Source organism: Chelon labrosus, assembly GCF_963514085.1.
Source record: "Chelon labrosus genome assembly, chromosome: 3".
Lineage (NCBI taxonomy): Eukaryota > Metazoa > Chordata > Actinopteri > Mugiliformes > Mugilidae > Chelon > Chelon labrosus.
The window spans coordinates 20,564,112-20,577,325 of NC_140339.1; the positions used below are offsets into that span (position 1 = coordinate 20,564,112).

The following is a 13,214-nucleotide window of genomic DNA, read 5'->3' on the forward strand; positions in this document are numbered from 1 at the left end:
TTAATTTCACCAGGGGCATCTGTGTAACTGAAGACACTAACGACACTCGTCCTGAGACTGGAACCGCTACCGGTTCAGATGGGGTTTCTGGTGGTTCTGGTAGTCTGCTCTTTCTGCCAGGCCAGGATGCATGTCTGGTCTCTCCCCCATCACAGACCCTTGGAGCATTGGGTTCCCTCACCTTGGCCTTGTGGATAAAACCAAGCTCTGTTGGAGAGATGTGAGTTTAAGTTTTCTAATTTTAAAATATTAAATCTCTCTGTTGCATTGTTGGAGATAGATAGAAGCAGCTATTCCCTGCTGATCTGTTATAATAGGAATGAATTACAGTATGTACAGTATCCTGTCTGTGCATTACAGTTTTATATATTTTAGGGTAAAGGCATTTGATTCTGTTTGGTATTGATACATGACAGATGTGGGTGTGAGTGTTATCTTGTTTGATGGGTTAAAAGAGTCAAATTTTGAAGGAAGGCAGTGATTTTTACTAAACATTGTGTGTGATTCATTATAAACTCCACACAAATGCTTGTTGAAATATTTATAAAACGACCATTGTTAGAGTTTGGACTGGGGTTCAATTATATTTGCTTATTGCACTCTCTTCTACTGCATTTAAGTGCTACAATACTGGTCGTGAGTGGAAACACAACACATAATTCACAACTACTGCACTGTTGTACAGTATCAGACTTGTCCAATTCAGTCCCACTGATAAACTGTAACTCCACGATAGAAAAACGCTGTTGCTGTCATGTTTGGGTAAACATCTGTTCTGGTGTGACTCTGATTATGGTTTTCAAGTATTGGCAAGAAAGCTGGAAGCCTGCGATTCTGATCTAATAACAAGGAGTAGGTCAGGTCTGGTCAGGTCAGTGTCACCATCAGGAAACAACTAGCTGTCATGTCCTACTTAGACATGTTGTGCGTTAGAGACAGAGGATGAATGTACTGGTATGTTTCAGACAGGTGCAGAGTTACACACACTCAGATCAGCTTGCAATCACACACTCATACATACACAAGGCTCATGCACACTCAAAAAGAGATCAGTTGGCTTTTCTTGGCAACCCCATCTCTTCCTCCACACAGCAACACTTAAGGGAGAGTGCTTGAACAACATGGGGTGCTATGTCATGAAACTGAAAGTAAAGGAGGATTTAACTAATGTGGCATTGCACATTTCTCTATAATTCCTTTATGATTTTGAAACTATTTTGAAAAAACTGTTGTGATTGTATAGGTCCAGCTATTTGCTAAAAAGATAAACTTATTGAACTTTACATTGGTGACAGGTTTGAATATTTGCAGCATCTTTGTTGGATGTACAGAGAAATGTCTCTGTCCGTTAAGTTTAACTTTGAGATCCGACAGAGATTGTCTCTCCTTTAAATTTCAGGCAGTGATTTTTGTTTGTGAAACTGTTTCTCTGGGGATTCAGATGACAGACAAGTCTTGTTGTCTTGGTCTGCCGAACATGACACCTGGCTGTATGGCCAAGTACATCTGAATGGACGTGATACCCCCCCTCCACTCACTCTCTCTCCCTCCCTTGGTTTCTGCTGTTGTTGGCTATCATTCTTTTGTTGTAGAGACGATCATGGCTGCCATCAAAGAAGCCAGATGAAAGGGGGTCTCTGTCCTCACCTCTGTCCATCCCTCCTCACCCCACTGTCTTTGTCTGTCCCCCTCTGATTTCATATTCCTCCCCTCATCTGAACAATGGACAGAGCTAGGCAGCCACCTGTTCTTACAAACTAGTTTTTATAACAGCATGACTTTACTGATTATGAAGTTATTTTACGTTATGTGGGGATTCTCATTTTAAATGGATATTTTAGTTTTTACACTTTTCCTCCATGGATTTTCTCTTAAAAGATGGACAGCCAATATATTAGGGCTGAAAGATTAATTGCATTTGCGATAATATCGCGATATGATAAAACGCGATTTTCTAACCGCAACTTACGCGATTACAAAGTGGTCACATGACACGAGCGATGCGGATGATAAGCTTCTGACCTGGATGATGGATCTCTGAGGTCGGCTTGTTTACCTGTAATTTGCCACTGCTAGTTTTTTGCAACATGGCTGAATATTTGTCCGACTGAGGTTGTGGATGAACCATAGCAGTAGCAAATTACTGGTAAACAAGCCGACCGTAGCGGGTGTGTGCAGGGTGCGTGCGCCGCTCAGAGGTCAGAAGACATCATCCGGGGTCTGTAGGTCAATCTACAGACCCCGGATGATGTTAACACGTAACTCCGGACCAGTGCTCCGGAATCAACGGGGAATAGCACTAGCGTATCATAAGAAAGTATTGGCGGAATGAACAAGTTTTGCTGCAGATAATGTGTTATTTAGAGGCTGCGTTTCGATGCGCTGACCACTCCCGCTATATGGATATACGCTGATCATATCTCCTGAACAAGTGCAAATGAAACAAAAGTGATATTGGTGAGTAAAGGATGATATTTTATGCTAATGAGCAGTTAATTAAAAATGTCATTTAATTTAATTCTAACAAATAGGCCCAGCCTATGGGAAAGAACATTTTACACTAAATGTATCTAATATTGTGTTGTTCATATTTAAATCATTCATTATGTTTGTTGGGAAAAAAAGAGGACAAAATAAAAAATAAATTAAAAAATCGCATATTAAATCGCAATCGCAATATTGGGGGAAAAAAAACGCCAATAGATTATTTTCCCAAATCGTTCAGCCCTACAATATATTGTTAGAAAGTAGAGCTTTATGTTCTGCAGGCATTACTACCATTACGTTAATTAAAAATTAGAATAATCTGTTTATTATTTCTTTTAACAATTGCCTCATTTGGTGTCTGTGGTAGACAACTGGATAACTTTGCATTTAAGACATAACAAGCTGTTTAAATTTGCCATCTTAGTATTTGTGAGGGGAATTTTCACCGTTTCCACACATTTTATATCTCTGTCAAGGAGTAAAAATAATAATTCAGTAATTAGAGTAGACCCTTCAGTCTCTTTGTCTCTGAGGCACACATTTACACACATACTGTACATGCACGTGCAGTCATATATTCAGATGCTCTTTTTCTTCTGCATGCATCTACAGTATCTGTGATTTATAGGGTATGCTGCTCTGGGTTCATAAAAGCTATGATTTCCCATAAAATGTCAGTGATGGTGGTTAATATGACACGTGGAGGGTGTGCGTGTCTGCCCCCAGCGTAGCAGCTGAAACCTCACAGTCATGTAAAATATTGATATTCCATGTGAAAATGTCAGGATGAGAGACTGTGTGTAGTGGTGCTGGACTCTATGGGGTTTGCCATCCGTTCGTCCACGTGTTTTCTCAGTTAATCATAACGTCTTCGCAGTGCCTAATATTCAGATGGCCTTTGTGGACTGTTGGATATTGCTGAAATGATGAGTCCCTCACTGTTTATATATATATATATGTTTTTGTTTTGTTTGTTCAGGATGCTACTAGAGAAGAGTGCAGATGGGCGGTTGGTATTTTCTCTCACCGTGTCCGGGGAGGCCATCACTCTGCGCTATGGTCAGTCCAGTAGTCGGCCTTCTCCGTCCATCAGCTTCAAAACAGAAGGCAGGCTAGGCCCAGAGAAGTGGACACATGTTGTTTTGCAGGTAAGAAATCTCCAGAGTGTGGGGGTCTCCATGAGAGACCACTGCCCTGTTGAACATGCTGTAGTCAGACAACTGGTTATGAACATTTACTGTATATCCCTACAGGTATACGTTTGGGTATAATGTTATGCAACTCAATTTGGTTTGTTTTTATCTGCTGTCTTCAGGGTTGTGAAAGCAGAACAGTCTCTTCTGTCTCTACTGTCTGTGACTCTTTTTAGTGTCTGTCTTCCTCTTTCATTCTGTCCATCTTTTTCGTATTCACTTTGTGACTTAGGGGTAATTATACTGGAAAACATCTGTTTTTGAACAGCTGCTGGGTCCAGGGCCATACGCATTACTTTAGACACACACGTTCAACACGATCTTTCAGAAGCATGTGTGTCCTGTACAGAAACATGGAAAACTACTAGGTTGTGTTTTTCTCTATGGTTCACTATATGCAACTAGGCAGCTGGTGTTACTATGTGTGTTTAATTGTGTTGCTTAAATCTATTTCAACATGTTGAATATTGGTGTCTCTTATTTTTTAGACTTTTGTTGTACTTTATGTTGTAACATAGGATTTCATAAAATGTTGGATAATGAACAGTAGCAAAGAACATTTTAACAGCTAAATATGACTCAATTAGGTTTAATGTGGAAAATAAAATAAATCTAAATAAAGCTTAGCATTGGCAAAACTTAAAAACTGAAGAAACAAACCAAAACTTTTACTCTTTGGCATCTGATTCAGTTTGAGAGTTGCTCATTTTGTTGTGACTTTTTATTGTATTTTACTCTTATGTAGTACTCTTATTTCTTTGTACCTCTTCCTCTTCATTGTCTTTGTTTTTGACTGTTTGCATATTTCATATTTTTTTACACGCCTTGACTACTCTGTTCAGCACTTAGGTCAACATTTGTTGTTTTTAAAAGTGCTTTATAAATGAACTGACATTGCTATAAAACAGTTTTACTGTCACAAAGCCACAAAAAAACAAAACAAAACAAACTGCTGCTTTGCAAAGAACATTTTCTCTGTGTCGTGCATGTAATTTAGCTTATGTACACAATGTGTTTGGTTTTCCTCAGCATCAGTTGACCTAAGCGGTACGTCAAGTAGAAATTGTAGAAAGTCATCAGAAGTTAGAAGTACAGACTGTCATGGACAAAAAACACCTTTCATGAGCTCTTATCATTCTAAAATGGCAGCTAGTGAAGTGGAGAGAGTTTTGAGGCCCCAAATGAATCAGTGTGTGTGTTTCTGGTCTGTTGAAGAGTATCATTTTACAGATTACTCCAGTGGACAATCTCTCTCTTTCAGCATCTCTGAATAACACCAGGGCAAGAAGGGGAGAAAATATGGTCACTATGACAAGCCTTATCACTATAAGTGCTTGTAACTTAAGTTGTCTGTTTGTCTACTTTTTGTCTGTAAAAATTTTTTTGCAAATTGCAATGGAAATGCCTGACAGCTACCCTTGCTGTAAATAATAAAAAATAAGAAGAGGAAGACCTAGGAAATCACTTTGGTAGGATTTACATTGCTACATTTGATAGTCTTGCAAAACTGTTGCATGTCTTGTTTTAAAGTTATTTGGACCAGTTGTGTTTTTGTGTATTGCTAACAATATACCATACCGCTCTACATGGTCACAGATCAGCTCTGCATTGCTATTATTTTAATATAAAACTCAGCTTTTCATGCTTAGGTTTCATAGTAAAAGAAATAGTTGCACAAATACTAGATATATTGAGTGGTGGTTGTGGCCGGTTGAGATATTTCAAAACCAAATTCCCTGTGTTCTCTTAACACTCATATTCTGTCCTGTGATAAATGAAGTAAAGGTTTGGGACGGTCAGCTGCAACTGCATGAGTAAATGTTTTGTTTCACGCAATTGAAGGCTAAGTTGCAGAGCCAGAAGTTATGAGGATATTTATGTTTCTCAGTACTTTAAAAGCAAATCATTGTGCCTAATGAGAACATCTTACCTGACAGTTTAGTTTAGAAGCTGGTCAGTTGTTGATGCCTTGACTGGATTATTATGGGGTCGGGTTATGCCCTGACAAAGATCTGACAGGCCAATCAAATCGTTTGAGCAGGCTTTACGTGTTGATGGACAGAAGATAAACAACGTTGTTGGCATACACGTTATCTGGTCATTGAATTTGTTGAATTTGTTCATCAAACAACAAAATGGTTCTGGTTGGTAGTAGGACCATCCAGTTGTGTCCAGAGGTATTTTCTTTCTCTGTGTCGGTTGAAACGTGCCCCATAATAGACTCCAAATGGTGTTTTACCAGACTCATGTTCTGATAAAAACTAAGTCTGGCTGCACAAGGCTAATTGATGCCTGGTATTTCAGTTTGGCAGTCCAACATGTTGTTGGCTAAATGTAGTGCTGCTGACGGCTCCGTTGGTACTGTGTAAAGCATGTATGCCTCATAGGGATAGGGCTGTCATACGTGTCTGTGTACAGTATATTGTATACATGTGTTGTGCATGTCCATGTAGGCATAAAAAGTGTAATGCTTGTAGGCATTTTGCTAAAAGTGTGTTATGTTGGTGTGTCATGGAGATATTTTGAAACTTTGTGCGTTTGTGCTTTCCTGTGATTCAGTCTGCCTTTTGTTTAATGGTATGGTGATGTGATCTGCTTTGACCATTCAGAAGAATAACATAATCATCCTTGACACTCAAACACCATTCGCATACTTCCGCTCTGATGCATGCACACACACACTTATCTGCTCTCTCGTTCACACATACACACAGGCACACACTCACAGTTCAGCTGTAATTTGTAGCAGTCTGTCAGCCACAATACAGACATTACCCTGTGAAGGAGCTGGGTAATTTAGAAACCTTTCCTACGCACATATAGCACACACACATGTCTTACACACATATACTCACGCACACACACACACCAGTCATCTGTCGGTTTGTAGAGATCAAAACACAGAAAAAAGACAGTCAAAAGGAATACGGGTTTCCAAGTGCCAGGAGCAATTCACCCACATTCACACACACATACACACATGGTGCCAGGAGCAAGGTGCTGTAGGGATGCTGCTGCTCCCTAGGTAGTTGTCTTATCTGATTATGGTAACGATGTAGAGAATAGCGGAGGAAAGTGTAGCCTGGGGGAGGGAGGGACTGACAGAGGGGGAGAGATGAGGGGGGAGTGAAGGAAGTGGCTCGGTGTAGTTAAGTGATAGCTGCAGTCTGTCTGATATAGGACTCACCTCTTAGTGCATTTATTTCCCAAATATATTACTCATTAGTAGTTGTCCATACAAAAACATCTCTACTACTGCTGCAGCTGAAGGAGAGGTTGTTATCTTGTAGATCCTGACAGAATGATCTCATAATTTTTAAAATAAGGGAATTGTATCACAGGCACGTTTTAAGTGGATTGTTAATTATCAGTTCACGTAATGAGGAATAACAATTAGCTGGAGCTAAAGCATTTTGTTGTTAAGGCACAATATGCATAAAACCCCCATATCAGGATGGCCACACCTTGAGAGCTGTGTCCTTATTGAGACACTCGTACCGCATCTTCGTATTCTGTTCAAGTGACAAACACCATAACTCTGCACTGAACATCTGGTAAGACAGACTGTCCAGTGCACAGTAAATAAACAGCAAAATAAACATGAATCTAGGTTCATGACATAAGTTCCCTGGAAATATTACAGGGACATTTGCCATTTGATTTTCAGATGAAGGAGACACCAGGTGGAGGGATTTGTTAAGATGTTACTGGGCTGTTTAGAGAGGGAATCAACAATTAACCACAGCTGACCCGTACATACAGTACATGATACCTGTACAGCAGCTGACAATGATGTGGTTCTGGTGAGGAAACGATGTTGTGTAAGTCATATGGGAAATCTAGAAGTAGGTGTCAGAATATGAACTGGAAGGTGCTTGAGATAAATTGTAAAATAAAGTCTTGTAAGAATGACGAAAGGAAGAGAGTTCATGCTTTTGATGGCTTTTGTGTTCTATCGTATGAGTGACTGTCAACATGAACAGATGAGGCAGGGATAGCCAGTCACACCAGCCCCATCATGAGTCAACACGATAGCATGGATGTTTTACACTTGCATGTGCACGCACACTCAGAGGGTTTTACCTGTAATGACGGAGAAAAACAGGCAAGAAACGGAACAGTTAAGACGTGATGAAAAAAGGGGGTAAGTGGGTCAGTGTCTGAGTGTCATTGTGAGTTAAGGCCAAGTCAGGATTACAAGGACACACACACTCTTCTGTCTATGTATTTATTGCAAGGAGTGAACTAGTTGTTCACATCGCTCTGCAATTTGTTCACTAGACTCTGACAGCTCATCTGCTTCACTACTCTGCTCTTCAACAGTTTGGCTGCTAAAACTTCTACTGCATGACATAATAACCTTAATGAATGTTTCCACGCACAATTACACTGGAAGGCCTGTGTGTATGTGTGTGTTGGGACTGACACAGTCTTGGCAGTTTTTTGCACTGACTGATTTGGTACCACCACAGTCTTTCCATCTCCATCGTTCTATCGTTCCCTATTGTGTGTGTGTGTGCATCGTTCTGTCTTGCTCCGAAGCGTGTGCTCATGACTCATTGTCCTTCTTCATCTGTGACTGGTTTTGTCTTTCTTCCTCCTCCTTTCATTCTGTCTACTTCTTGTCCTATCTGCCTTATTCTTTCAGCATCAGCAGGTGCTATATAGACAATAGTTTGTTAATTATCACAATAAACATTTAATACAGTTAATGCAAACAGGAAACACATGTTATAAACTGGCACTGAAAATGACTGAAAATGCACATCCAAGCAACCACTGTTGGTGTTACCAAAAGATTCTTGTTTGCAAGTCTGGCTGCTAATGCTCGTGCTAGCATTTTGAAGACCATATTTTCGGATTTTCAATTTATTGTTCAATGAACCACGCTGGCATTTTGGACTCAATCTCTGCTCTGTGTGGAAATGGACTAAACCTCCCAACTTATAAGAAAAAACCTAGGTGTTGGCAACTGCAAGGTAGATAGGGAGGTCAAAAGGGTCGGCATATGTGGAAGTCAAATTTTATCTCTTTTTTTTTAATCGTTTGTTTATCACTTATATATAGTATAGAATATATTTTCCTACTGGAGGATCACAGCAAGGTGCCTAGTGTCTGAACCTCCCAATTGCTTTGCTTGTGTGCTGAGAGGAAGTCCATGGAGTACTTTGTTGATCTTTGGGTTTCTTTCTGAACCTAAGGTGATGCTTTAGTCTCTACCCGCCATGAATGACAGAGAAAGATAGTTGGACACAATAAAGGTCAATCTGTGTCTGTGTTTATATGTGCATACACAATGTGTATATGCAGGGAGGCATTTTTATGCATACTTGTGTAGAGGCTGTGTGTGAGTTTGCATGTGGGTGTGCGCTATATAAAGTGCGTTTATGAGTCTGAATGTGTGGTTGTGTCCATGTGTGTGAAGGTGAGGCAAGGTTGTTATGTAGGGGTGAAGCAGACACCTCTATGGAAGCCCTCTGCCTGCTGGCATCAGAGGCGAAAGGGCACAAGACTGGCATCAATTACATAGTGAGAAAGAGGGAGTGGAAGGTGTGTGTCTGTGTGTGCGTCCCACTGTAGAGTTTATCTCTTTAAATTCATTTTTTAATTTAACATCAGTTTTTCATGCAAGTGTTCGGTGTGATCCAGCTTAATAGTGAGAGCAAGGCACTAACACAGTGAGGGTTAGGGGTTTCATTCCCACTGGAGCTTTGAGATATGAGAGCTAAAAATGTATGCAGCAAGGATGCTGCAAGGTGCTCTGGATAAAAGAGCATATTTTACGTTAACCTGACTCTTCTTGAAATATCCATGCTAAAGGAGAAAATTCATGGCATAGGTTTGTAACCCTGTAGAGCAAAAGGAGACACTAATGTTCCTGCCTGGTGATCCATTTAATGCAGCAAGTGTCATAAATGAAAATTAGTCAAAAGTACAGTCATTGCCTCTCACAACATTATATCCAAATAGAGATAGAGATAAGGAAATAAGAAAGAAAAAATAAATCCAATCTGCACTCATCACCCAGAGTTAATGTTTCAGAATTAAAAGAGGAAGAGTCCGATCTGTAGAGGGTCATTGCTGTATCCTAAGAGATAAAATGGTTCCTTTATTATATTACATTATAACATGCAGCAGATCCAGATACTTCAAGCAGCAACATGCTCCAAACACAAGCTGATATTTTGTCAGGACTCTCTACAGGGTCTGCAGGGTGCATCTAAGCCTTGTGTTATTTCTGCATGTCTCTCCGTCTTGCAGTGTACATGTGCTCCTCCTTTGTGGTCTTTTTTTTTTTTTTTTAAAGGCGCCCCTCCTTTTGTTCAAGAAAAAAGTCTTAGAGACTTATGGTCTTTATTAAAAGGTTGGTGTGTCACCTTATATATGTCCCGTCTCTCTGTCTTTTTCTCTTTATCTTTTTCCTCTGCTGTTTTTTTCCAGAAGATAATTTTCTCTTCCTCCCTTTCTCTCTCCATTGCTACCTCATCTATCTCTCATTCTCTCTCCCTTTCATTCTCTTCCCCCCCTCTACCTTCTTTGTCCTTCCCTCTTTCCCTCTCATTTCCTCACACACACTGTCCCTCTCCCCCTCTCCATCTCCCTGGGGACAATTTTCTTTTCTTAAATAAACTGTCATAGCTAGTGTTAAAATATGGGCCTTACATGGGTTGAGCGCGGCAAGGCAAAGGCATGGGGCCCTGGGCTGGTATAAAACATGGATAATATGCTGTGAGAGGTAATTGTATCTTTTAGCGCTGAGATGAGTAGAACAAATGTGTCTCGTCCCCACCGTCCCTCCCTCTCTCTCTCTCTCTCTCTCTCTCTTTTTATTCCTTTTCCTCCTCTCCTCTTCTTCCTATCTCTTCCTTTACACACTGCAGCCTGCTAATATGATAGAGAGAATATTGGCTGTACATCAGAGCTGCTAACAGCTCATGGTGGTAAGGGAAAGTATAGAGGGGGGAGAAAGAACTAAAAAGGGTGGGAGAGGCTTGGAGGGTGAATAACAAGGAGAGGGAGGGCGATAACAGGAGAGAGAGAGAGACAGAGAGAGCAAGAGAGCAAGTGAGGGAGACGGAAAGGTGACAATGTGCCTGGAGATGCAAAAGTGGCAAGCTGGTGACACATAAAGTCAAAATACACTTTCTGATTTCACCCACTTTGGTTTGTACGTTGAGTATATATCTGCAAATTATTTGAAGGTTAGTCTGGGGTCGCTCCATTGGGATTGATTATGCCCTAGCAGATCTTTGCCAGGGGAAATCTTTGGGTGGGCTTTATGCGGTGATGAACAGAAGAGTAGCAGTGATGTAGTCATTCAGGTCATCTGAGCTACATTTCTTTCCAACACAATCATTCTGTTTGGTTTGTTGTACTATGAAGTTGCGTGCAGAGTTTTTTTTTTTTTTTTTCCTGTGTATCATTTAAAACACACTCTGTAATGAAATACCAATGACATGTTACCAGACTCATGTTCTTATAAAAATTGAGTGTGACTATGCCAGGCTAGATCTTTGGATCTTTGGTTTTAACCACAAAACAGTTTCTGGAAAATGGGTGTAGATCTGTCTTCAAGTTTATTTTATTTTATTCTAAACGCAATTGACTAGAAGATCTGCACAACAGTATGACAGTGCCTTAGCCCCCTTAGTGCAAATTAAAACCTGAACAAGTAACAGTAGTTACTTAGATTAATTGTAAGTTAATTAATTAGATACAGCTTAAGACTGTGTAGTTTGCTCAGTTGAGTTACTAGTAATCAGGTTTTGATTAAGTGAGCTCTTGGGAGCTTTTGCATCTGCTCGATAATATCATTGCCTCTTAGCCCAAGTTTATGCAGAATCAAAGAAATTTCAGCTGCATCGTGTCTACAGCCACATAATAGTAGTACCACCTACCCCATTTTTTTTTTATTTCGCTATCATTTTCCTAACTTTTCTTTGCATCTTGATGTTTATAGCCTTTTTCTTTTTACACATTGCCTTTGTCTAATGAAGAATTTTGACAGAGCCCAAGTATTAACTTGATTCTGATCCTGTTCAGTTGATAATGCCTCAAGACCATCCTACCTCATTATTTAGACCCCATTAAAATGGGTTTACTGCTTGTTAAATGCCATAGACTGTATATAAATACTAATTATCTTTTTGATGTGCCTTGATGTATCTTTCAGTCCTTTTCCCCTCATTTTTTACGCATTGTCTTCAGTCTCCATCCAGTGTGTTTCTGCATTTCTGTCATTTGCCAGTTGATAGTGGAGACCAAAAATGAGGGGAGTGAAGTGGTGAGGTTGTGGTTTATGATTCTGGTCACAAGAACAGTTAAACATTTACAAAGCATTAGTCCCATTGCTCCTCCTCTTTAAGCCTCAGTCTACTTCATTATCACTCATTGGAGTTTAATAATATCAAGAACAATCTCACATCACCTTTATCTGGCTGTCCTTTTACTGTGTACTTCACAAAATATCCCTTCTTCTGTGTCACTCTCTCTCTCTCGTGTATCTGCTTTTCTTCTGTCAACATCAGTATCTTTTCCTCATTCACCAAACTCTTCACTCCAACCTCTGTTCATCATGTCTCTCTTTATTTCTCTCTTTCTCTCATGTTTCTTTTTTCCTGCCTTTCTCTCTCTGTCTCTCTCTCTCTCTCTCTCTCTCTCTCTCTCTCTCTCTCTCTCTCTCTCTCTCCTTTTCTCTCTCTCTCCTTTATGTCTGTCTTTATCCCTCCATTGACAGCTTCACTGGCTGTGGAATGAGGTGTGTTATCAGTGAGTGGCATGTCAGTCAGTCACTGGGCAACACAGCCCATAGGAGAGAGGCTGGGTGGAGAGTTTGGGGAAGCAGGATGTGTGGTGGCTGAGACAGGGAGTTGGGGATTAGAGGAGGTTGAAAGAACAGGGTGATGTGGGAGACGAAAGGGAGAGACAAGCACAAGAGGAGCAACAAGAGATGACGAGGTCCAAGAAAAGAAAAACTCAGCGAGCAAAGTTCAGTGGAGAAGAGTGAGAATGTGGGGATAAAAAGGGAAAGATGGAGAAAGGGACAGGAGCTGATGAGAGGGAGGGGCAACGTATCTGTGAGTAAAGGTCAATCCGGGGCAGGGAAGTGTTTTTAAACAGGTGTCTAGGGAAAAATACATCTCTTTCATTTTTTTGTCATATATTCTACTTGCATTAATACACATACACAATCCCATATACAACTTTAAGCTCTTGCATTCCCTAAGTAAGATAGTCTGACAGCAGTGAAACATGTATCTAGAATTGGTTTCTTGTAGAAATCATTCTCAGTGTCCTTACTTACTTTGACCTCAAATTGTCACTTGTAGGGTTGTTTAATAAGCAGGAATGATAGTCCTTCAGAATTTACTTTTAAGTCTGACACTGGCTGTAACTTGTCAGACGTTTGTATAATGGCTGGCTGTTCAGAGTAAGGAGAACTGTGTATTTGGTTAAAGTTTCCTGTAGCACGATCAGAGCTGCATTTTGTGTTCTCTTTTTGGTCATTAATACATTTGTTGATGAGGAATTCCT

General features: G+C 40.2%; 1 protein-coding gene across 1 annotated transcript in view; it reads left to right on the forward strand.

Moving 5' to 3' along the window:
• The window catches only part of ush2a (Usher syndrome 2A (autosomal recessive, mild)), a gene marked incomplete at its 3' end in the record, with an annotated part of 180,403 nt that overhangs the window by 1,617 nt on the left and 165,572 nt on the right, over positions 1-13,214 (forward strand). Inside the window, exons 3-4 of the mRNA XM_084541903.1 lie at positions 14-220; positions 3,467-3,635. Coding sequence (XP_084398029.1) covers positions 14-220; positions 3,467-3,635 — 376 coding nt within the window. The remainder of the gene's footprint in view (positions 1-13; positions 221-3,466; positions 3,636-13,214) is intronic.